We start from the raw sequence: 24429 nt of genomic DNA on the forward strand, positions 1-24429 counted from the left end.
GGCCAAAAACGAGGCGGTGGTAATGGCGAGCGATTCAGAATGACTCAAGAGTGACAAGGGAATAGAGCAGTTATTAAGAATAAGGTAAATATCAAAACCACTTAATTTTTTCTTTAAAATCAAACACTTTATTTCCACATAACAAGCGCAAAAAACTCCCAAACACTTTTAACAATACAATTAACGAAGTCATGAAGTCAGTTATACACTACTCAAAGCCCCCAGCGGTCGCTCAGCTTAACGTTCCAAACATCTCCACACATGGTTTTTCAAAGTTACCTTTGGTTTTTGGAAAAACCAGTGTGGACATCAGTACACACCGAATGCATTGAACATTTGCTTAGGTTATGGTGTCCGACATTAGCTTACTCCTGGCAAGCTGGAGCGTGATTTGAAGTCATACACTGGAACACAGACACAGGTTCTGCCCCAAAGCTCCCGCAGTGAGGAGGGGCGAAGGGCACGGGGAAGAAAGGCCAGTTCGGGCGGTGGCATCCCCACTGTGTGAGAGGTATGAGAGGTTAACACTAGGATGCTGTCAAGTCATTAAGCTTCATGTTCCGAATGGTCCCGCTGAGGCTTGAGATGGGCACAGATGGTGGGGAAGGTGAAGCCAGAGAAGAGCTTTGAGCAAGATCCCAAAGATGCTCAGGGGAGGAGGGAGCAAGCTACAGTTTCCACTGTTCTCACATTATCTCAGGGTGATTGTGGAGAAGTTCAGGTAAAATGTTCAAATATTTGCTTAGATTTTTAATCTGCTGCTCTATGAGAAGAACCCTCATGTGCAGCAACTTTGTAACTTTCATTATAAAAGAGCCTACAAATAAATTCACAAAAAAGACAATTAATGTTGAGCAGCCAAAAAAGTCATGGTTTATTATCTGAAGATTTCATAATTCAAACACAACCAAACTGTACATTTACAATCACATCCTATTTGTAAACAGTTAAAAGCCACTGACCTCTTTTGCATCTTAGGACACAAACAGTTAGAATCAAGGCAATGAAATGATGGCATATTCTGTACTGTTAAAAGTTTACCCTTGTTTAGTCTCTCTTCTTTGACTAAGCAAGCATTATAATACCATTTGTGGGCAAAATAACAGGGGCTAGGGCGGAAAGAAATTTTAAAATGGTGTAACTCGTTAGTTTGCAACAACATTTAAAATTTTTTATACAACAAACAACTCTGTAAGCCCAATGTCTTGGTTACAGTATGCATAGTTACTGATCTCGGCCTTAAGGTATAACAGTTAAACATGAACACGGTCACAAGAGAGCAGGGACATGAGAGCCACTGACGGGTTACAGAAGTTACCTAGCAATTATTAGCAACCATCATCACTCACTAATGAAGGACAGCATCTGAAAGCAGATGGCAACTCCAGCTCGAAGCGATTTTTTCTTTTTCTTTTTTTTTTTTTTTCTTTTTTTTTGGCAGAGAAAAATCTTGAACAGAGCAATACGTAGTATCAGTGCTAAAAGTTGGGATTTTCTTTTTTCCTATAAGAAACTACAAGATTTTTTTGACTGGGGAACTGGTTTCCTGAGAACCATGCTCTTTGATTTAGGACAGGAATAGAAAACAGAAGAACATGGCCAAATGCTGCTCTTTTTCCCAGAGATAGAAAGCGTCTTTTAAACCACCCTCCTCTTTTTTTTTTTTTTTTGTCTTTTAAATTTTTTTTAAATGATGGAAGAGTAAACATTTTTTTTCTCAAAAAACAAACAAAAAAATCTGTAAACAAGAAGGTTCATCGTGAGAACCTTCAAAACAACATGGAAAGCCTGTTCAAAGTGCAGGGCCCGTCCTGGGCAGCAGGCGGGCTGCAGGTCACAGCGGTGGCCACAGTTTCTCAAACTGTAGAGCGAAATTCTTTAGTTTTATAACATGAAAAAACTGGTGCAATACTTTCATTAAGAGTCCTACGTCAGTATCTTAACTTGATCTTTTAAACTCCACGATACCACAATAAGGTAGGCAACATGAGGCATAGTAGAGAGCGCACGCCTTTAAGAACATCCTTGAGTAAACATTTACACTGGAACAGCTGCCCCCCCATACTGCCGATTAGACGGAGAGAACATCACTCAGTGCAAAGGTAAAAGCTCATACATCAGCCCAAAAACGGTTTTGCAAAAAAAAAGAAAAAAAAAAGAAAAGAAAAAAAGAAAAAAGAAAAAAGAAAAAAAAACACCCCCCCAACCCAAAAACAAATAAAAATAAAATGTGGTGGGGATGAGGGATGGAAACGAAGGAAAGAAGGAATCCGAAGGCTAAACATGATGAATACACAAGTGAGCTCATTCCACACGGTTAGCTGTATGGCGCTATTTGGGAGTGTAAATAGATAGATACCCTTTCACATTATAATGTTGGCCTGCATGATTCAAGTATTCAAACTGATATGTTTTGGGGAAAACAAAGTGGAAAATGTGCAGAAAATAGCTGTTCCCACAGGTGGCCCTGGCTGCAGGTGGCGAGCCCAACTTAGTGCTCCTTTCCTTCTCATCTTGAGGTCACAGTTTATGTCTATACCTATGCGATTACATGGACTCTCCACCCCCACCCAGGTGGTCAACAGAAAGAAAAGCATTGATGGGGGATGGGCTGCTAATTCCCCGGGGGTCGCTGCTGCTTGGGGGACCCCACAGGCTTGTGGAATAATGTGGGGTCCCCCAGAGGGAAGTGCCGTGAAGGTCTCCACAGTTAGTTCCCGACAGCCCAGCACCATTCCAGTGATTGAGATCGGTCCGGCTGGAGAATGAGTGGGAACAGTCGAGGGAGCCCAGCCGGCTCTGGCTGGACCCGAGAGACTGCCAGCCAGGAGAAGGGGTCAGAGACTGACTTTGTGCAAAGAAGCGACTGATCTCCTCTTCACTGGCAAACTCAGCGAGAATAGTAGTGTTCCCCAGCACACACCTAGAGGAGAGGGCATAACATGAGGCCTTCTGGCTGTATGGTTTTACAAGCTCAACTATCAGGGGGACCTGCTGAGAGGAAACCGAGGAGGAGCAGAAGGAGCCTGGCCTGCCCCATGTCCAGAACGAGTGTCTCAGAGAGGGTCATGGGCTATCCAGACCAGGTCTGTCTCGTTATAGGCAATGCAAGGGGTTCTCTACGTCCTTGAGATTTTGGTTTTACTTTAGCTCTAAGGTCTTATTATGTTTCCTGGACTGGGCTCCCGTGCTCTCTCCACCTCAGTCTGTCCAGGGCCATGCTGACCAGGTCTAGAGGGGTCCTGGGCTAGGCTGACCTACCCACAGCTCCTCCAGACCCTCCCCACCAGAAGTCTTGGGCAACTCACATGTGCAGAGACTTTTGTGCCTTCACTACCTCTTCTTTTGAACTGTAACGGACCAGAGCATTTCCATGTGGGAGGTTCAGATGGAATGTAATCAGTGGGCCATGCTGCATGCACAGGGTGCGCAGAGTTGAGCCATCGATCTAGACAAAGCAGGCTGCAGTTAGTGGCTATTGTAAGTGCCACTAGGAGGTACCGCTGGTCCTTCTCATGCCAGTTTCAGTGTCCCTTCCTTATGTCCACTGGGCCTAGAGCGATGTGATGAGCTTTCACCCCAGATGTGGTTTTACGTCCTTTCCTCCCCCACTCCAGGACAGGACCTCAAGGCACTGCTCCCTAGGAGTGGGAGAGTAGCCCAGAGGCTAAGAAAATGTCCCAGATATAAAAGGGCAGAATGAGCCAGGCACGGTGGTACACGCCTGTAATCCCAGTATTCCAGAAGGCAGAGGCAGGCTGATCTCTGAGTTCAAGGCCAGCCTGGTCTACAAAGAGAGCCCAGAACAGCTAAGGCTACACAGAGAAACCCTGTCTTGAAAAACAACAACAGGGCAGGCCAAGGTTTCTGGAGGTACAATACAATCTCACACACATGCCTGCAAACCCCCAGCCTAGCACCACTCAGCACTGAGTGAGATGTAGCTATTTGCCTTATTGTGGCTGCCCTAAATATAACAGCATGAGAACCACTAGATCAGACGAGAGGCAATGGGAGTGCCATGCTCTGCCCAGCCTTAATGGCCACTGACAGGCCCTGTTCTGAAAGAGCAAAGTGTCTTCATGCTCCCTGGCCCAGCACATATACTAAGTAGGCACCTCCTTACCTGAGGTGTGAGGTTTTTCAAAACAAGCCAATTCGTTATTCTCCCTGAGCTGCTCTCACCCCAGCTGGAACCTAGACAAGGAAAAAAAGACAGTCAGTATTCTACACCTGTGGCTTGAATGACCGTTTAAGACAAACACAGCCAATCAAATGACAGTTAATTCCAGTCGTCAGGAATCTCTGCTTCCTTCTCTTTTCTCTACCTTTCCCTAGTGTAACAAACAGACCTGTGACATCCGCGCACTTCAGCCTGGACCAGACACTGACCTCTACTGCAGGTGGCTCTACTTGGGAAGGCAGGCAAGCCACAACACTCTGACTCTCTAACACCTTTTCATTTATGACAAAATACTTCCACCTCTCTGAATATACCCCTAAGATATGAAGCTTTAAGGGGACTGAACTGTTTGGCATCACCCAGACATCCTTTGATTTTGTCTGGGTTACCACATGAGTTCCACATCTAGCCATCCTGCATGGCCCCATGGCAACCAGTTTCCCTCTAGCAAAGAAACTTTTAATTAAACACAATTAAGAACCACCTGTTTGTTCCCCATGACTACTTACAGGTATTTCATAATGATATCACTGTAGGCCTAGATCTGCTTGACCTTAAGGAGCAACAGCACCACTTCCACTCTCAAATGTCTGCTTAAACAGTTAACTTCATGGTCATTCTTGGGATAGGCCAAGCTATTACCCAAACAAGCCCACTTTCCAAGGCTCAGTTGGATTGTCCTCCATCAACTCTCTCTAGCTTCGTGTTCTATATGGCAGTCTTTCTCAGCAAGCCTGCCATGAGTAGGAAACCAACAGTCCTTTGAAGATGCATTCCCAAGGAACTTCTGAAACATCACCAGCGCACTAGCATTACTATTGATTGAGGTATCTTTGGGTGAGCATTCTTACTTATTTAGTCAGGGATCTTGTACAAGTGCTACTGACTTCCTTATACTGAAAGTCCCTGCCCTTACTCCCCTTGTGGTAGGATTTCAGGCATGAACCACCAGATAGGTTTGGGTAAACATTCTTTAGGAAACTAGTCAAGAACCCTTGTAAAAGGTAGCGATGAATTAGGAGTGTGAATGTTCACACTCATTCTACCTTTACAGAGTGTAATCCCACAGCTAATGGTATCGGTCCATGGTAAACTGGATAGCTGGTAATAATCAATATTCAACAAGCCCATAATCAAACACCATAGCTACTGTGTCCTACCTGGGGTGTATCTGGCATCAGAATTTCCCCATCCTCCACCAACACGAAGGGGAGAATTATCCCACGTAGACAAGGGTGGCTTCTGACCAGTCAGCCCTGGAGGTGGGCGGGACGGAGCAGTGATGTTTTTAGGTGGCAAAGGGACTTTCCACAGCTCATGAGCCAGAGAGGTGTTTGTAACTGAACCAGGAGACCACGTCAATTTGGAATCACTATTTCTGGCTACTCAAAGGAGAAAGGGGAAAGAATAAGAAAAACTGAAGTTGAGATATTAAAAAAAGAGAAAATTCACCTAGTAACATCCACTGTCCAATGAAAAACAAGTCAAATAAAAGTTAACAAAAAACCCTAAATGCAGCTAATGGCCTAAAGGAGAAAAACAAAAAGCTCAAAGGCAACGACTCTTCCCTCAAGACCTGTGCCCTCATCTGTTACTGTCTCCAGACTGTGCAAGCACAGAACTTCTCCCTGAAATCACAACACAGATTGTAAAATACACGTGTGGATTCCAGGCCAACTGGGCCACTCGAAAGAGCCACAAGGTCAGAGATATATTTTACGCTTGTCAATTACACGCGGGAGAAAAATCTCTAACAGTCATCCCAAGTCAGCAAGGTAGTGTGGCACATGTTCACTGGCTGGCTGCCAAATGCCAGGCTCCCAGGCACTGCTCTTACTGTCCCCATTGTGGTAACACAAGATCAGAAAGGTACGTGGTTTACACAACTAGAGTGCAAATGCAGGCCTTTTCCAGCTTAAAAACAAACAAAATGAGAACAGGTGATCAATTCTTGCCCCACTCCTGCTGGGTCAAAGCAGTGCTAATGGGGTGGGTGTATAGTAACAGGACAGAGAGGCAACTGTGTCAGACACAGTGGTAGTAAAAGACAGGGCAGAGAAAGGACTGGGCAATTCTTCAGCAACTCCTGAACATTCAGACCTGAGTTATTACAAAGCACATGGCCATTAGGCCAAGACACCTCCAAGTGTGGCTACAGAAAGCATGGCCACAGCATAGTTTACCTGAACTGCAGCATATGTATGCTGCAAACCCCAGTGCCACAGCCATCTAGCTCACTGCAGAGGCCTAACTCTCCAGGGCACACTCATTCTGGTACTGCCTCCAAATTCCTACTTCCTGCATTTTACAGAACTATCAGCTGTGAAGGACTGAAAATGAATAAACAAACACAATGGCTTTCAGAATGCTTTAACTTAAACTGTACTTTATCACAGGGCTGTGACTTAGATGACAGAATGTAGACTGTTTTAGATGCCTGCAGAACAGCAAATTAAAAAAGGAGAATACTTCTCTCGCATCTCAGACACTTCCCAACTACCTGAAAAGACAGTCAAGAAAAAGCAACAGCCAAGCTGCTACGAGAGGGCCCACCTGAAGTGCTTTGTGCTGTACTGCTGAGGGGAACATTGTAGTTGGAGGCACGAATGGATGACCAGGCACTAGTTGAAGGCAGCGTGGTGTTCAAGGATGAGGATGACCCTGCAGAAGAGTCCAGTTAGCTACAAGAGCAGGGCATGGCGCCTGGGAAGTAAGCTGCAGGGTCACAGCATGCCCCAAGATAGGAGGCAGGAACACTTGGATTAAAGATGGAGCGGAAGACAGCAGCTTCCTTCTTGCTCATTGTTTCTGCCCTGGCTCAGAACAGCCATTTCCTTCTTGCTCCCCAAGAATGTGCAATGCCTAGATGACCCAGGCTCTGCCTCCAGCACTGGGCACCAAAGAGGCTGTTCTTGCTGTCCTAGCCCCTGATTCTTGAACTGCAATGACTTCCTATTGGCAAGACAGGTCACGAAGGCACCCTATTACAGGCACTACCCAAAAGCCAGGCCTTCAGCCTTCTACATGGGGCTCTCTAACATGATGTCTTCTTTTAGTTTAGCTCTAGACCTGACCATCGCCTAGTCACTAGGACAGTCTCCTCACTAACCCCCAATACAGTTCACTCTGCATCCCATTTTAATACACTGAACCTTCCAGTCAAAAATGTTAGTGGTGGCTCTTCCCTTAATATCAAATCTAATCCTTTAACTTTCAGAACATCCTACCCACAAATAAGCAGTTTCTATAACCAACCAATTCTTCTGTACTCCCTTTATCCTGGCCTTGTGCTTCACTATCTTCTGTTGCACTGGCTCTCACAACCTCTACACAGCTGTGCGGTAGATTCTGCCATTTCAGAATGACAGGATTGTTAACTTAGTACTACAATATGACAGACACTGCTACCTTAATAAACTTTTTATCAGTAAAAACTGCTCGCTCTTTTACATTTTCTTTGTAATTAATAAAAGGGATAGAAAGCAGATTATATTTTACAGGAAAAATTCAACTATTTTAGTATTTCAGTAAGTCACTAATCTTACTTTTAGGAAAAAATAATGGACAGAATACTCACATACGCCTAAGGTGAAAAACAGCCCCATGGGACTCACAGGGTTTCACCTGACAGCCCTTTAGAAAATACATATGAGTCTCACTGTTTGAAGCCTTGAAATCCCAGGCTGTTTCTCCTGAGGAAAGCAGGTCAACATTCCAAGTATAAATTAACTATGCAACTGGCAGTCGCTGACTGCACTATTGGAAAGTGAGTGCTGGAACGTCCTTGCTGTTCACTTGTTCAAGCCACAATTCCTCATTATCTTAAAAGTGGCTGCAGTTAATGTGTTCTCATGTCCCAACGCCTGTGATGTGAGGAAGCGCAGGAGCACTGCTCAAAGTTTCCCCAGCCATCCTGAGCTGTGATTATCCCACACGGATTCATGCCTCTACGTACCACTGTTCCTGTCCCTGAGGTGGTCAACTTCCCGCACAGTATTAATTGAAAGACTGTTTATGACACTGCCAGGAGTGACGTAAGGGTCAGTTTCAGGGTCAATGTTTGGATAACCTTTCCATGGTTCACCAGGGCGAAATTCTGCAAACAGAAATTAAAAATTAGTGAATGGCTTTAAAATTCAAACTAAATTCCAAACAGTCATTTCTAAATTCTGTGTGACAACATGCTAAAAGGCCATGCTAGTAACACAATCCTAACTTGCTTACGTATACAACTGAAATAATTTCCGAGTTTGTATTTCACGGCAACTCAAGCAGGCCCGAGATGCACCTCTGGTGATCCTCAGTGTCAAGCATATCTCACTCCTCACAAGGTCAGTGGGCTCACCCCTCATCACTGCTTGGAGCAGAGGAGCTGGGGCATGCAGCTAATGATCCAACCTCACGCTCACCCGTTCACTGCACCATGTCTGATTACGCTTCTGATTACAGAACCAGGTTAAGCCACTGATGAGACCAGACATCATGGAAAGGCTGTGAGCATCTTACCTGGTGGCCAGTTAACACTGCTAGAGCCGTTAGGCGATTTGGCACGTGGCCAGCCATCTCCTATTGAACCTGGAGGACTGGCTGGTGAAGTACTGCTATTCATAAAGTCATAGGGAACAAATGGAGAGTCTTCCAGCCTAAAACCACTTGAAATAGCACCTACAAAGAGAAAAAGGTATGATGGCAAAATATAAGCAAGCCACACACCACAGTCACTTCTTAGTTTCTTAAATGTAGTAAACCTCAACAAGGATGTAGGTCTCAAACTATCTAGTACGTTATGTGAAGGTACAAGAAAAAAAGAGCCCTCTGAGCTTTCCGACAGCATCCATGGATTTTGACACATCACATGAAGACTGGGTAGAAAAAACCATAGTGACTCTAGGATCCCTGCTGTTTCCTCTCTCTGTGGCTCTCTGCTTATCAATTCATTCTGACGAAGACAGAACCCTTCTCCCAAATGCAGAGCTCTATCTCTACTTCTCTACTAATTCTTTTTTTATAAAAGTCTACAAACTTTGTGGTGTGTGTGTGTGTTCATTCGTTCTTGGAAGGCAGAAAGAGCATGTGATTACCTGGGGCTGGAGGTGAAGCCAACTGTGAGCTGTCTAACACTGCTGCTAGGAAGTAAATTGGGCTCCTCTTCCAAGTAGAAAATTACTCCTGACTACTTGCACTGTGTCAACAGTGCCACCTCTTTATGGCCTAAGTTTTACCTGTATCTACTATTCCACCTGCTTCTGGCTCAGATCAGATCAAGCCATTCTCTTTTAGCTGGTCTTCCTACAGTTGAGTGATTGGTAAGTTTAAGTCTTTGGGTTGAGTCCTTTCATACAGCCTCTTCAGACTCCGTAGAGCCAGGCATTCCTATAGAGCACTCTCTCAGACTTCGAACAACTCCATGTGCTACCACTTAAGAGTACTTATTATACTGTACACCATGGGTGCCCACATGTTCACTTCTGCCAACAAATGAGCTTCTCCAGGGCAAGTGTGTACAGAAACATCTGTAATACACAAATTCAACTGTGTCCACAAGAACTTACTCATCTGTGTAATATGTCTATTGTTAATGTTTTGGTTTGTGATATGTAAACATGTTTTTGTTAAAATTCCAAGTTGGGGATTTTAAGTGCCTCTTAAGTGTCTTGTGCAGAGCATGGTCTTTGCCAGGTGGAATTAAGTTGAACTCTGAGAACTTTGAAAGGTGTAAATATGACAGCCTAGAGGAAGAAGGCATGGCTGCATAGAGGAGGACTGCTTGCTGCTGGTTCATCCGGATTTCTGAATTTCTGGAAAACTGATACTGGTATTGCCATCAGAATCCTATGACCCTACCCAGTGGGAAATAGCAGAGAAAATTCTGTCCCTAGTCTCCACCTACCTTCTTTCTCTCCTACCCGGTGTTGGGGGGTTGGCAGGGAGGTAGAAGCATTTAATAACCCCAAATAAAGTAGGTTTGTTTAAAAAAATAATAATCAAGCCAACGTCTGTCATCCCAATGACATACTGCTATACCCACAGATCAGTGTACTGCCCAACCCTTAGTACAGTAGCTTCTTGCAGTAGCTGGTGATTAACATAGGGACCCATAACTGCTTAATGTGCAGAGCCTGAATCCCCAGGCAGACCTAAGTGGATCTCTGCATCATATCCTTCCTCGCAAAACTCAGGGATATATGCAAAAGGGGTAGAAAGACTGTTATGCGCCAGGAAATGGTATTTTCTAGACACAACAGGACAGAGGCATATATGAATTCCCAGGCTCACCCCCAGCAGAGGAGCTGCCGGCACTGGCTGCTGCCGGGAGAGGGAACGTCAGTCTTCTTCAATAGAGTGACTGTGGTGCGTACACCACTCCAGGGCAGGCCCCAGGCTGAGGAATACTCTTGCCAACACCAACTGGCCTCCATAGTTGGTGCTCTTGTTTGTTTTAAACACAAACACGCACACACACATCATGCAAAATTCTCAAAGAATAGATGTCTAAAAGATAATGCATCTATGTCACACACACGCAGATTGCTCCTGTGTCCTCTTTAACATAACACAATTAAAGCCAATTTGCTTTCTGCGTGAAGGTCTCTTCAATAAGACTTGTGGTTTTGTGTTGTTTGTTTGTTTGTTTGCTTTTTTAAAGCAAGGATGCACACATAGCAGGGCTGGGCTACCTTAAGCTTATTACACAGCTGAGGATGACTGCAGACTGAGCCTATCTCTACCCGGGATTACATGCGTGTGCCACAATGCCTGCCTAGCTTTACAAAACATTAGGAATAAGTGGGCTGTTTGGCTTACCCAAGGCAAATTTTTGCAGTAAGGAAAAGGTCTAAGACTAATTTGACTTTGGAATGTATACACAAAAGATGATAAAAGCCAAAATTTAGTTTCATTCAGGTTTACGTACTTATTTGTTATTTTGTTTATTTATTTTACTTTATGTGTATGAGTGCCTCTATAAATGTGTACCACCAGCATGCCTGGTACCTGTGGTGATCAGAATAGAGTGTCAGATTCCCTGGAACTGGAGTTACAGCTGAATTCTGAGGTGCCATGTGGGTGTGGGGAAATGAATCTAGGTCCTCTGAATGAGAATCAAGTGCTCTTAACTCCTCAGCCATATCTTCAGCCCTTGTTTAGTTTTTTAAATTGTGTGTGTCTGTGTGTGTGTGTGTGTGTGTGTGTGCGCGTGTGCATGTGCGCGTGCGTGAAAGAAAGTCAGTGGACAAGTTGGTGGAGCTGGCTCTCTCTTCCTAGCATGTCTGGTCTGTCTCTCTTCGACACTCAACTCTGGTTGTCCAGCTTGGTGGCAGGCATACTCAACCACTACGTAATCTTACCTCCACACCCACCCCACAATTTTTTTTTTTTCAAGAGAAGTTTAAGACTATGATACCATGTTTGCTGGAGTTTTGATCCAAAGATGTGTTCACAGAAATGCTGTCCACTGTAGTCCACTTCCTTAGTCTTGACTGTGGCTCTTTAATACTGTTCATATCCATATTTACATTCAAGTTTGAGTTCAAGCCTTAAAAATAAAATTTAAACCTTATAAACCAGCACATTTTCCTTCCACTTCCAAACATTCACCTTCTAATAATCATATGCAGCTACTGTTTTCAATGCTGCCTAATGTCCCTCAACAAATAACACCCTGCAAACGTGCAGTCAGATCACAGGTGGCTTGGTAGCTATGCTAAATGCTCATAGTACTGCATTTTCAAACCACAAAGGCTCGTGCTACCACAGGTGGAAATCTACTCCTCCATATCTTGATCATTTAAAAACTTCACAAAATAGGAGAAAAAAAAATTTTAAGGGGACCATGTAAAGTTTTTAACTGTAGCCCAAGTTTAACCATTTTACCAGTGCCATGTATAATATACGATCATTCTCAATTGTCACTTCTTGATTGCAAACTGATAAATTTCCTGATGTCTGACTGGCTAAAGGATGCTATTTAAAAGTACAATTCCTAACTCCAACCTGAGAGAGAGAGAGACACCCATATCTAAAGGCACAATTTAAGTTTTTGCTGACAGAGCAGGATGTACTCAGACATTCTCTTGGACTTTGAACTAAGGATGGATGATTCGGTTTTATATACTGCTGCCAAATGCTTGTCATGAAACAGTTGGAACACAGTCCCAAGAAGTTCTTATTTTTAAGTCTCAGCCTCAATGGTTTTAAATTCTGGTACTAGGCGTGCAGTATGAATTCTCTGAAGTCATTCCCAATTCCATTTTTGCAGAAAGAAATCAAATTTGTGCTCTTAGACCTATCAATTAGACCAAAAATTTGCAAATATTTTGTATAAAGGTTCAAAAGGTAGCTTAGAGAATGTTTGGGCTATACAGCCTTCCCTGTCGCTATGCTAAAGCACTCACAGATAATGTTAAAGAAATAATAGCTCTGTTCCAAAAAAATGCTTTTCTTTAATGTTTTTTAATATTCTATTTCTTTCTTTCTTTCTTTCTTTTTGGGGGGGGATTTAATTTTATTATTTATACAGTCTTTTGTTTGCAGGCGTGCCGCAGGCCAGAAGCAAGCACCAGATCTCATAGATAGTTGTGAGCGATCATGTGGTTGCTGGGAATTGAACTCAGGACCTCTGGAAGAGCAGCTAGTGCTCTTAACCACTGAGCTATCTCTCCAGCCCCCGCCCCCTAAAACTCTTTTCGTGAAATCAGACAGTAGATTAAATTTTGCTCACAGGCTCTAGTTTGGTGTCTGTGTGGATGAAGCAGAATGGAAAGGCCACCAGGAGAAGCCCTCTATTAAGAGCTTCCTCTCCACAGCTCTGTATCTACCAAGTGGAATCACTCCCCTTTATCATCAGTGGCTTCTGTAGTATTTAGACACAGTGCAAACTGATCTGGAAACTTGTTTCAGCTAACAATCTCAAAGAACTCACATCCTAGCTGAGAGTCTATTATGACTCCAAATCCAAAACCTCTCAGTCACAGAGAATCGCCAGCAGGAACACATACCCCAAATGCTATCTACAGCCCAGAATATGCTTTGAGAACTAATGGTCTTCAAGAAGACTCGGGTAGTAACCACATGGCTCATTTACATGAAATGATTGCTCAGGTAGGGGATAGTTTAAAAAATGAAAGAGGTATATGCTTAACCAAAAATCAATCAGGAACCTAGGAAAGAGAAAACATACAAGCCTTGAGTTTCCTCAGTGAATAAAAGCCTGGTGATATACAAGACAAAACCAAAGACAATTCTTCCTCATTCTTGTTTTTGTAACACAAGTGACAACATAATGGAGACTATTCCCAGTATTTCCCACAGAGCAACATCTGCTTACCACCTCTCTTCTTAACAACACTGTCATGAGTCTTCCTGCCCCTGCTCATCCTATAGTCTGGATCAGAAAATGAGTGTGCCCTTTAATCTGTCTCTTTCAATAGGTAGAACATTCTTAAATCCTGTGACACCACCCCATGAAGATGAGCTTAATGTAGAAGAAAGCAGGTTATTCTCCAGTAAGTGGCATCTGGGGCCAGTGCTGTGCTGAAGGACAGGACTACAGAGGCAGTGGAGGCGCATGCCTGTCGTGGCCAAGCAGGAACTCACCTATAGGAAAGTTGCTGAAAGCATTTACTGGCGATGGCCCTTTCTGCAGCTCGGGTGTAGTGTGGGGCATAACATTGTCAAGGAAGGACTTCATGGCTGGCTGATGGAGCGGCTGCTGAGAAGGCGGAGTCTGCTGCTTCACCAGCAGGCTTGGATCAAGTTGACGAGACTGTTGCATCATCTGCTGCTGCACACTAAGAGGTCGACCCTGCAAACAACAAAATGATGCAGGAAAACTGTGTAGGTGTATCTTTACAGGTAGACATTCTTCATTTCTGAATTCAACTCCTTCTCAGGAGGAAGGCCACCAATCAAAGTTCTACAGTTCTACAGACTTCTGAACAAACAACAGACTAAAGGCTCACTGTATTAGTTTTTAGTACGATTCTTTCATGAGCAAGTGGAGAGGGTCTCCGTACCTGCTGGTCTTGCTGCTGCCGGTTAGCAGGAGGCACGCTTCTCTGACTCTGCGCCCTCTGCTGCTGCGCTAACAATCGCTGGAAAAGGATACACAAGGGCTGTCACTGCTCAGCTGCTACGACTGGAATGCTTACAGGTAGCTATGGTCAGCAGACCTGCAGAACTAGGCTGCAGACCCAAGTCCCACCTCATATGCAACACCCCTTCCTGGAATACGTGTCCAGTTTTCAGAAATTCTGCAAAAACCCACTTTTTAATTCAAGTTAACTTTTGCAGTACTGCAGACAGAGCCAAGGGCTTAGTGTATGTTAAACTACCAATGAAACATCCCCAACCCCAGCTTTCACTTTAACAGATTTTCTATTGTTTTTGTTTCCGTGTTTTGTCTAATCATGTTTCCTTCCTATATTCCCTTCCTGGATCTCCCCTGAAAAGACCCTGAACTTCATGCAGGTTCACTGTTCACCTTTTCTGACAGGCGGTCTGCTCTATGCAGGTTAGAAATGTGCTGACTCTGTTTACTGCAGTGCCTGATGCAGAATCCCAACTGCATACCGAACACACAATAAGAATTTACCTGTAACTGGGAGATCTGAGAAAGCTGGTTTAGTTGGGATAGCTGGTTCAGCATGGCTACCTGTTGAGGGCCAAAGAGCGGATTCAGGCCACCGTTGTTTGGTGCATACTTCAGCAATGAAACTGGAACCTTAGGATCACAATGGCAAGTTAATAATGTTGCTGTAATACCCAGCCTAAGTGCACTGTGCAGTCTGATTACCAGCAGGGCAGTTAGAGTGGGGGCTGTCCCATGAGCAGTTAGTCATTCAAAGTGCTCCCCTCACTAAGACATAGTTCACACATATCTTCCTCATGGTAAGTAAAAATGACAATGGCAAATCCTGACCATATTTTATTTTGCTGTTGCTTTCCTAAGATGTTTTATGAAGAAAATGATAATTTTAGATTTAAGTAACTTTTAAGTTAATTTTCCTTCGCTCACACTTTTGCAACAACAGCTACTCAGCACTTGCTGCACCTCAGAGATGTCAATAATTATTACGATGCTCAGTGGTCACTTCAAACATAAATTTTAACTTATTTTTATGTGTATGGATGCTTTGCTTGCATGGTATCGGTGAATCATATGCACTCTTGAATCCCAAACAGACCAGGGGAGGGCATCAGATTCCCCAGGAATAGAGTTACAGACAGATGGCTGCCATGAGGGTGAGAATCAAGCTGGGTCCTCTGGAAGACCAGACTCTTAATGCTGAGCCATAGATCCAGCCCTCAAGCATAAACTTATTCAAGGTTCTTCCCAGGAAAGTGGAGGAGAGGAAGGGGAGCTTGTTCACCTGAGGGGAAAGTAATGGAGGAGGCACTTGAGCACGAAGATTAGGCTGAGATGAACTGAGAGGTTGTGCTGGAGGCTGCTGCATGCCCCGGGGTTGTGCTGCTGTGTTTCCAACACCAAACATACTAGGATTGCCATTCTGGAGAACAAGCAACAAAATAACAAGTGATTCTTCAGGGAGAGACACTTATTACCGTATGATACTACTGTTTAAACACAGCAACTACATACAAAGGAGACGTTACTACTAAGACAGATCATTCAAGAGAAAGCCTACAATGCGCATCTGCACTTACCTGTCTAACAGAATTCAAGTTTTGCGTACCCAGCCCTGCTATGGAGCCAAGGGCCTGGTTAGGTAGTGCACTATTTGAAGGGGGAAGCTTCATGCTTTGACTGGACATAAACTGCATGTTTTGGGATTCATCTGCTACAATGCCATCCTGATTGGACAGACAGAAAGATGTGTAACACCAGCCAAGCAAACAAGTAGAAGGGAGAAATCATTTCAGGAACAGAGGAGAGGTCACATGACATTCCAGCACCAACAGGAAACAGGTAGAAAACAGAAGAGATCAGATTAGTGTTAATTCTAGAGCACATAAAAAGAGCCAAACACATATTTTATGGGATCAAGAAGAAAATATAAACACAACCTCTATGCTAAAACTGAGATATAAATGAAACAATAAACTAGAACTCCATTAATAGGAAAGGCACTTACTATACTTTTTATATTACAATACATTTTTCCTAAATATTATGCTATTACAAGTATGGTTGATTATTCTCAGAGATTATAAATATTGTACCTTATCAAAATAAGGATTGCGCTCCATGGAAGACTCTTTGGAAATCTGAGGCCGAGAACCAGGGCCTTTCCCGACCGTTCGATTGTAATCACCAATATTTAGACTATGTTTATCTATCTCCATTCGTTTATCTTGTAACATTCCTAATAAATGCAAGAAACTATTATCAGTAGGAAGAGAACAAACTTATTTCATTTAAAAAATTGTATGTAGAAAGCAAAATGCTCACTTTCCAAAATGAAACAATTTCTGCTTCAACAAGCACATGTAAAAACATTTCCATTGCAGAAATTCTATCCCTTATAAAGGTAATACTGGATTTTAAATAAACAATACTATCTTATGAACCAATTAGCTTGAAAAGGGACTGGTAAGCAGAAAGCAGCAATCAATCTCATTTTAAAACTTCTTAAGCAACCTAAGACATTTTATATCACCTCTTATCTACTTAATCTTTTACATGTATGTAGTCACTCTCAGCAACATGGCCATCTCCTGGTGAGGTCTTTCTTTGGCCTCACCAGTTAGGTTAGACTGGCTGGCCAGGCAGCTCTAGGAATCATCCTGTGTCTGCCTCTCCAACTGTGGGAATACAGGTGCATGCCATCATGCCTGGCATTTTGTTGTTGTTGTTGTTGTGAATGAACACAAGTCCTCATGTTTGTGAAACGAGAACTTTAAACAACTGAACATTTCCCCAATCCCAAATATGGTTGATTTTGTAATTGTAAAAATAATTCCCATTACCAAGTAACAAGATAACAAAAACCACGCATCTATTAAATGCTTACTACGCATCAAGTGCCACCTGAAATGCTTCAGTTACACTAACTAAAATGCTTGTAACTTGCTATTATTGTCTCTATTAAGCAGCTGGAGAGACCAAATATTCTCTCACACCTTTAATCCCAGCACTCTGAAAGCAGAGGCAGGTAGATCTCTGACAGTTCAAAGATAGTCAGTTCTAGGATCTCCACAGCTACAGAGTGAGATCCTGTCTCAAAACAAAAACAACCAAACAAGATATTCTTTGCCCATTACCCTCCTCATTCTGACTGTTCTGCCATAAATATGACCTCTCTCAACTTTCCTGGACATAGCCAACCTCTAACCACCTACTGAGTTCAACAAATCTTAGAGAACCAGACAGTGCTCTATCCTCATCATCCTACTGGTCAGGCTGGCATTTCTCCTCTCCATAAGTAAGCCCACCACCGCTTTCAACTTGGGTATACACTGGGTTTACTCAGTAGTCATGGTGGAGGGCACTTGATTATGTCTCTGGTCATTCATTCTCCACCAAGGTTTTAGTGTTACCACCTCCATTCAAGAGACTCCCCCCACACAAATACCAAAGCCCCATATTCAGAACACTGTCATAGCTCATCTACTTCTGTAGCTACTGTAGAAGAGTTCATCTCTTAATTCTCCACATTTTCTCAATCTTAGAATCCCACTCATTAATTCTCTGCAAATTTTCTATCTGAGATATCTATTGCCGTAAAATACCAATAAAGAAAAATTTTCTTTAAACAGAAACACCTTTTAAAATGGCTCTAATTTCTTAAAATACATCAGGTATCGGAATAGTCTACCTTTTAGGACCTAGAAACCCTGCCCTGATAACCAATAATCCCAAGCAACAAGCTTCCTCAGTTGTCCCCAAACAAGAGTCACCAGCACCCACTCCTACACTCCGGGTAGATGGACACCTGGACTCTCCTTGTCTTGCTATCAAATCTGCTACTGTGACAGCACTGTAGTGACGACCAACTACTCTCATGTCTCTTCTTTCTAAATTCACTTTTTTGGGCTGCTTTATGTAAACCTATCTAGGTCTATATTCTCCGTTTTCTTTAGACAGCCAGAATGGAGGCTTGGCCAGAAGCTGGTCCTAAAGTAGTGAGGGGTGAGCAGCATGGCTTAAGAAGGTCTAAAGCAGGGGTAGCTTCCTCACGCCTCACTGGTCAGTGAAGTCCTGTGGTCAGTTCCTCACATACCTCTAACAGCACTGTAATAGTCTTTGGCGAGCAATGTGGATATCTGTATCATTACCCAGCAAGTCCCATGACTATGCCATTACAACTTCTCTGCCTTTCAGCAAGCCACTGTGCTAGCAGTTTTGCCGTCATGGGGACAGACACACTTCTGGGTAAGAGCTCTTCTTCTCTACAAAGCTTCAGCTAGCCAGTCTCAGAAAAACGCCTTCTCAACTGTCATGGTGTACCTCACAGCACTGTGTCAGGCCATCAATTCCTTCATGGCAAAGGTGTGGTGACAGGCTCAGGATGCCGAAATTACCTGTTACTACCACGCAGGCTGTCACATAAAAATTGTTTGTCATCTAGGTGGTAAAGCTTATTGAAGACTTGAGTGATAATGCCAGTTTGGGGGAAGCAATCTCTGGTATAAATTCTGTTCTGTAGGACATGGTCTGTAGGGCTCAGTACATCAGAAACCACAGGTGTGAGGTAGGGTTCTCTCAGGGATGCCCAGGCCACTTACAGAGCCCCTGCTTCTGCTCTAGTAACTCTGCTGTTAGACCCTGGCCCTGGACAAAGCTTCCAACAAGACAAATATGGGCCCAGTGAAACAGATCATAAAGCCAACCACCTGGAGAGTCTGTGCCCCAAATGATATAAGCAAGCAGGCAGGCAGGCAGGCAGGCACAGAATTAGTCTTTGGGCTGGAGCAAACAGCACTGAACAGGAGGGAAAATGATGTTCTCTCACTGAGAACCCAGGGAATTCTGAGTTGCTTCTTAGTACTTCTCTGCCTTATAAAGTCACTTATAACCACAAAACAGGCAGAACTATTGATATAGGTTTAAGTGAACCTACTAGGTAACTTAAGATAACAGCTCCAGTTAAGAATGGGTAAGAACAGAGTAAGATATACAAGAAGAAACCACCAATGCAAATGATGAGCTGTGAGCAACTAGAGAAAAATGAGGTACAGGCTTAGTAGCCTCAGCTTGAAAATTTGAGACCTGAAACTGTGTGTGTGTTGCTCAAGGCATAAGTTTTAGATTCTAGACGTTTAACTGGTGATCTGTGCAAACGCTCTCAAAAACAAAACTTCAATATTTGAAATGCTTCTGATTCCCACCTGAAACCACCCTCAGTGTGTCTCATGTTTCCAACTGGTTGTTAAATTTGTATGGGCCAATCATTTTCTTTCTTTTTCTTTCTCTTTCTGCTTTATTCAAAAGTTACTGAAAGTTAACTCTTACTTAATCTGAACTGGAGCATCATTTCCTCAATGACAAACTGGCTCTTGGGGGTTGTCCACCCATCCTCCTCACAAGTAAACAAGCTGCTGTGTGATGTTATGGCATGAGTATGGAGTAATTTCACCACTGTGCTCAACTTCAAGAGTGTACAGTAGAATGCCTATGGAAGTTGAGGTGTCAAGAGTTGGGGTGAACAGTAGCAATTGCTATTTTATTTACTGCAGCTCAGTACCCACTCCTACAATCACCATTATTATAAGGGGAAAAAAATGCATTTCTGTCCTTTATTGCTATCTTTGCTAGTTGGCACCAAAGCTGTGTGGGTAAGGAGTTAAGGAGAGACACTATCAGAAGAAAGGCCTGGCCCCCAGTTCAGTGTGTGTGTGTGTGTGTGTGTGTGTGTGTGTGTGTTTGTGTGTGTGTGTGTGCGCGCGCGCGCACGCGATCGCGCGCGTGCGTGCGTGTTTTCCTGTAGCCCAGGCTCCTGGGCTCACCTCATCAGAAGGCAGTATCTGCCATCTGGCACTACATAGCAATGTAGTGTGCTTCCGGAATAACATTTTTCCTGTGAGTGGCACTTCCCCTCTTGTCTGAGGGAGGAAACTCATGCAATCATATGCAGGTCGTACCATAAAACACCTGGTACGAGGTCAAGATCTCAATACAAGGTATATCATCAGTCTCTCTGCCTATTATAGGCAACCCACTGATACACTCACTCTTTGTTAATTAATAATTTCTAATTTATGCTCATCTTTCCTTATTTATTTTATAATACTCTCACTCCTGACTGTACTATCCTCTCATAAGCTATGAAGACAAAGATGACTCACACTTCATCACACAATCACCTGCTCCTTCCATAGCCAACTAATAATAATAATAACCATCAACTTCCCTTGAACCTAATCCTACTCTCCACTAAATTAATCTAGTCATCCATTTTCTGTTTCAGTCTGGAGCTCTGAAAATACCAACTAGTCACTACAACGTCTCTCACTGGTTTTCCCACCTGATATATATCTTCTGGCTTATTCTCTGCTGCATGTGTATTTATGGGCGTGTGTGCATTTGTACGTGCGTGTTGAAAGCAGAGGGGACTTTTTGAAGAATGGACCAGTCGGGAGGGGGGGGGAACCCAGAAGCAACAGGAACTGATAGAATTTGAAAATACTATAATAAAACACATTTATAAAAGCAAAATCCTCTTTAATTCCCTATTTTTTCAATGAAGTAAAAATATCCAAACTTTTCATTAGCCCTCACCAAGCAATCCAGCACCTTCACCTCAACTGGGCTGCTCCACCCACTCTAGCCTGGTTCTCCTTCAACCACAGCTCTTAAGAGTTCTCGTCTGGGGCTGGAGAGATGGCTCAGAGTTTAAGAGCACTGGCTGCTCTTCCAAAGGTCCTGAGTTCAATTCCAGGCAACCACCTGATAGCTCACAACTATCTATAATGAGATCTGGTGTGCTCTTCTGGAGTGCAGGTGTACATACAGACAGAACACTATATATGTAATAAATAAATTTACAAAAAAAAAAAAGTTGTTGTCTAGGTCATCGAGTGCTTGGCATTTCTGACTATGGTTGAGATGTTTCTGTCATATACCTAAGTCTGGATATGCACAGTCCTCGGATCCAGATGATTAAATCCTGCACCTCAATAACCTTGTTAACCCCTGTTGATGGGACTCTGGGAACAGACTGACACAGTACCACTTGAGATGTGCAGTGATGTGTCCCTTAAAGGGACATCAAAACTCACTTTACTCAAGCATGCTCACAAAGTACAGCAGAGTCTGTAGTCAGGAGCCAAGGCTGCTCTCTTCCACTGAATGAGAGTTCTTTCAGAAAGACCACAACACAGCTAGGCTTGTTTATCAGTGATAAAAACTCAGAATGATCTAATTTTCTCTCACCTCCAGAAAGATCCATCTTATTGCTCTGTACATTTTCTTCTGGTGAGTCTCTCTGAAGTAAGAAAAACAACATGTCAGCAAACTTTATCAAGGAAAATAAAAAGTGAAGAACTTCTCTGTATTTCATCATCTGAAATGTAAGCAGATCATAATTTTTTTATGTGTCTGTATTTATGTATGTTTGTACATGTGTACAAGGGCCTGCAGAGGCCAGAACAGAGCTTCAGATGCCCTGGAGAGGAAGTAAGTGTGGTTGTGGACCCTGCCCATGGGTGCTGGGACAGGACCCTGGTCCCCTGAGGAGGAGCAAGTACTCCTAACTGTGCAACTGTCTCTTTGGCCCTATTCTTAAAAATATTACTACGGTTTAATATATTTTAAGATGTGCTCACACTTTGTAACATTTAAGAATTAAAGCTTGTTGGCTAATTTTACTCTAATATTTTAAAGACAACAATGAGAAATAATTTTTAAGAAAATAAAATAAAACTGGGATAAATTACAAACCACCACTAAAGAAGGTGTCAGCTGCTAAGAAAACATACTTACCGAAAAACTGATATTTGAAAACTGTTTAACAAATGGATTTATCCATGCGTCTTCTTGTTTGTTTCCACCTTTCATCATTCCCTTTGTAAAATAAAAGAGTAGAAAAGATGCCATGGCAATCTCTAATTATCTGGACATAGTGATGGACTAATAAAACTTCAAGACAATTCCCAACTCTCATTTTTAGCCAATATTTCCTCCTTCAATCAACTCTTAACAGAGTTGTTAACAATTAAATAAATAAACTCATTTGATTTTCAACTTCCTTTGCTCCAGGCCTCTGGTATAGCTGTAATGTACAGAGAGATCTCTAAAGGCAGGCAGTCAGAAGGAAAAGACAACAGCAATGGAGGACCATGGGATGTTCCCGCCTCACAGAAGGCCCATGCTCCCTGACATGTATTTAAGCTTTTGGAATTCTTATACCAAATTAAAAACAGTACACAGGTTCTCAGGTTAGTCCTAACAAACCAATTTAATCCATAATTTAATCATGATATGAACGAACACTTCAGCGAAAAACCAACATTCCTCCCCAACTAAGTATTTCCACATAATATTGACTTCAAAAATTTCAAATTCTGTTGCTTAAAAAAAAAAAAAAAAACAAAAAACAAAAACCATTTTGACCAGCAGCTGAACTGCTGTGGTGGGCTGGGCAACCACACTGAGAACTGGCAGCAGTCACAGAGGGAGGCTGGAAGCTACAGAGACCTAGGCCTCACATTGATGTGATGACCAAAGTAACTTCTCAGTGTATTAATGTCTTTTTTCCAGTGCTACTACCTGTTCCTTCTGACTGTGAAACAAAGCATAGCTTAACTCCCCGCAAAGGCAGATCTCTAAAGCCAGCCCCTAACCCTCTCCAAATATTCTGAAGATATCTGATTTGATTCCTGTTCCCCCTTAGAGTTCCTCCCATGGTCTGAACAACTGCCAATCTCTGCCCCTTCTATTTTTTTTCTCTACCTTTTATTATTATTATTATGAAATTTCCCCTTCTATTTCTAAATTCATTTCTAACTGTTTTCCTTTCTACCTGGGATGACGTAGCAGCAGCCTCCTGAGATCCCTACCTCTGGTCTTTCCTCTATTCTAACTGGTATTTCACAACATTAGACAGCTCTCTTTAAATACGTTTAAAAAGCCACTGAAGTTGCCTTCTAAATTTCACTGGCTCCATGCTTAGTAAACACTAAAGTTCAAGGGTTTTGGCACGGTAAGGACAACACTTTACTTATCCTTCCTTCCTCTAACTAGAGGCAGCTTTGTGACTCTTTAGAAATATTCCGTTCTATAGGCCACCCCAGGCATCTTCCACATCCCAGCACACATTTGTGTGGAGCTTGATAGCCCATGAAGCTCACCTGATGCCCCACCAAAGACTAGGAGCCCCTAACGGGGCTGCTCTTCAGTGTATTTGAACCCCAGCACCAAGCACAGTACCTGGCACACAGCAGAAGCTAAATAAGAGTTTGCAGTTGCTTTCTAAAGATTTTTACTAGTAGAAACAAAGGAGAAAGAGTAAAAAGGCTACACACCCTTTCCCTTCTCCTTTTTTTGCCACTCAGACCCTGTAAGGAAAGACAAAGTCATAAAACAGCATGGTCCAGTGGGAAGAACAAGGTTTTGAATCGCAAGACCTAAGCTTAAGTCTTTGCTTTATCACTTACTAGTTATGCAACTATGGGCAAGTCATCACCGTTTCCAGTCTCAAATTCTTCCTCAGTATCCTATCTCAGAAATGTTATGAGGATCAAGTGATTATGTAAAACATGTATAAGCACACTGTCAGCTACATGGTCAGGCATCAATAGGCAAATCCAGCCAGATGAAAAAATTATAAAATGAAAATGGCAGGTCCTAGACTTTGAATCCCAGGATTAAAAGGGAACAACCTTGGCCTTGAGCAGATAAGCATTAAATATTTGACTTGTCAAGGTCCTCAAAAGATAATCATTCTCAGGTAGGATGATGAGGACATTTTAGAGTCAACTCATGAGACTGGGTACCTATTTTGAAAGATGTCCCCAGGAGAATCTACCTCCAACCCCCCACCCCGCAATACTACTTCCCGAGGACCCAGGGGTTCCTAAATCTGGCTCTACATTAGATATATTTGGCAAGCTGGTGCAATTTCCAAGACTTCAGAAGACCTTGTATAGCAGACTATGTCTTGAACAAATGCAACCCATTTCTCCTGTAAAGCCAGGTATGGGAATCCTCGGCTTCCTCCTAGGGATTTTCATCACAGGACCTTGGGGATGAGGAAGGGACAATGATGATCTGTGAATAAAGAGAGTTGTGACTCTTGGTAATGGGAAAGTTGGGACTCTGGGTAAGGAGGTGAAATGGAAGATGGAGA

The 24429-nt window shown here is 43.0% G+C and overlaps 1 protein-coding gene across 3 annotated transcripts in view; it reads right to left on the minus strand.

Annotated features, from left to right (window-relative positions):
- Positions 1-850: 850 nt before the first annotated feature.
- Tnrc6a (trinucleotide repeat containing adaptor 6A) overlaps positions 851-24429 on the minus strand; it is a 162861-nt gene continuing 139282 nt past the window's right edge. Inside the window, exons 9-25 of one of the 3 annotated variants that reach the window (XM_055627541.1) lie at positions 23606-23638; positions 22065-22145; positions 21516-21567; positions 16364-16506; positions 15848-15994; positions 15553-15690; positions 14775-14903; positions 14197-14274; positions 13778-13985; positions 11586-11717; positions 8690-8848; positions 8139-8279; positions 6737-6844; positions 5344-5565; positions 4127-4197; positions 3309-3448; positions 851-2923 (exon numbers count right to left, since the gene is read on the minus strand). In XM_055627541.1, the coding sequence (XP_055483516.1) occupies positions 2548-2923; positions 3309-3448; positions 4127-4197; positions 5344-5565; positions 6737-6844; positions 8139-8279; positions 8690-8848; positions 11586-11717; positions 13778-13985; positions 14197-14274; positions 14775-14903; positions 15553-15690; positions 15848-15994; positions 16364-16506; positions 21516-21567; positions 22065-22145; positions 23606-23638 (2358 nt within the window). In that variant the 3' untranslated portion in view covers positions 851-2547. The remainder of the gene's footprint in view (positions 2924-3308; positions 3449-4126; positions 4198-5343; positions 5566-6736; positions 6845-8138; positions 8280-8689; positions 8849-11585; positions 11718-13777; positions 13986-14196; positions 14275-14774; positions 14904-15552; positions 15691-15847; positions 15995-16363; positions 16507-21515; positions 21568-22064; positions 22146-23605; positions 23639-24429) is intronic. The other 2 variants (XM_055627543.1, XM_055627542.1) reach the window with 2 other exon arrangements.

Source organism: Psammomys obesus, unplaced genomic scaffold (genome assembly GCF_907164565.1).
Source record: "Psammomys obesus unplaced genomic scaffold, mPsaObe1.curated_primary_1811, whole genome shotgun sequence".
NCBI lineage: Eukaryota > Metazoa > Chordata > Mammalia > Rodentia > Muridae > Psammomys > Psammomys obesus.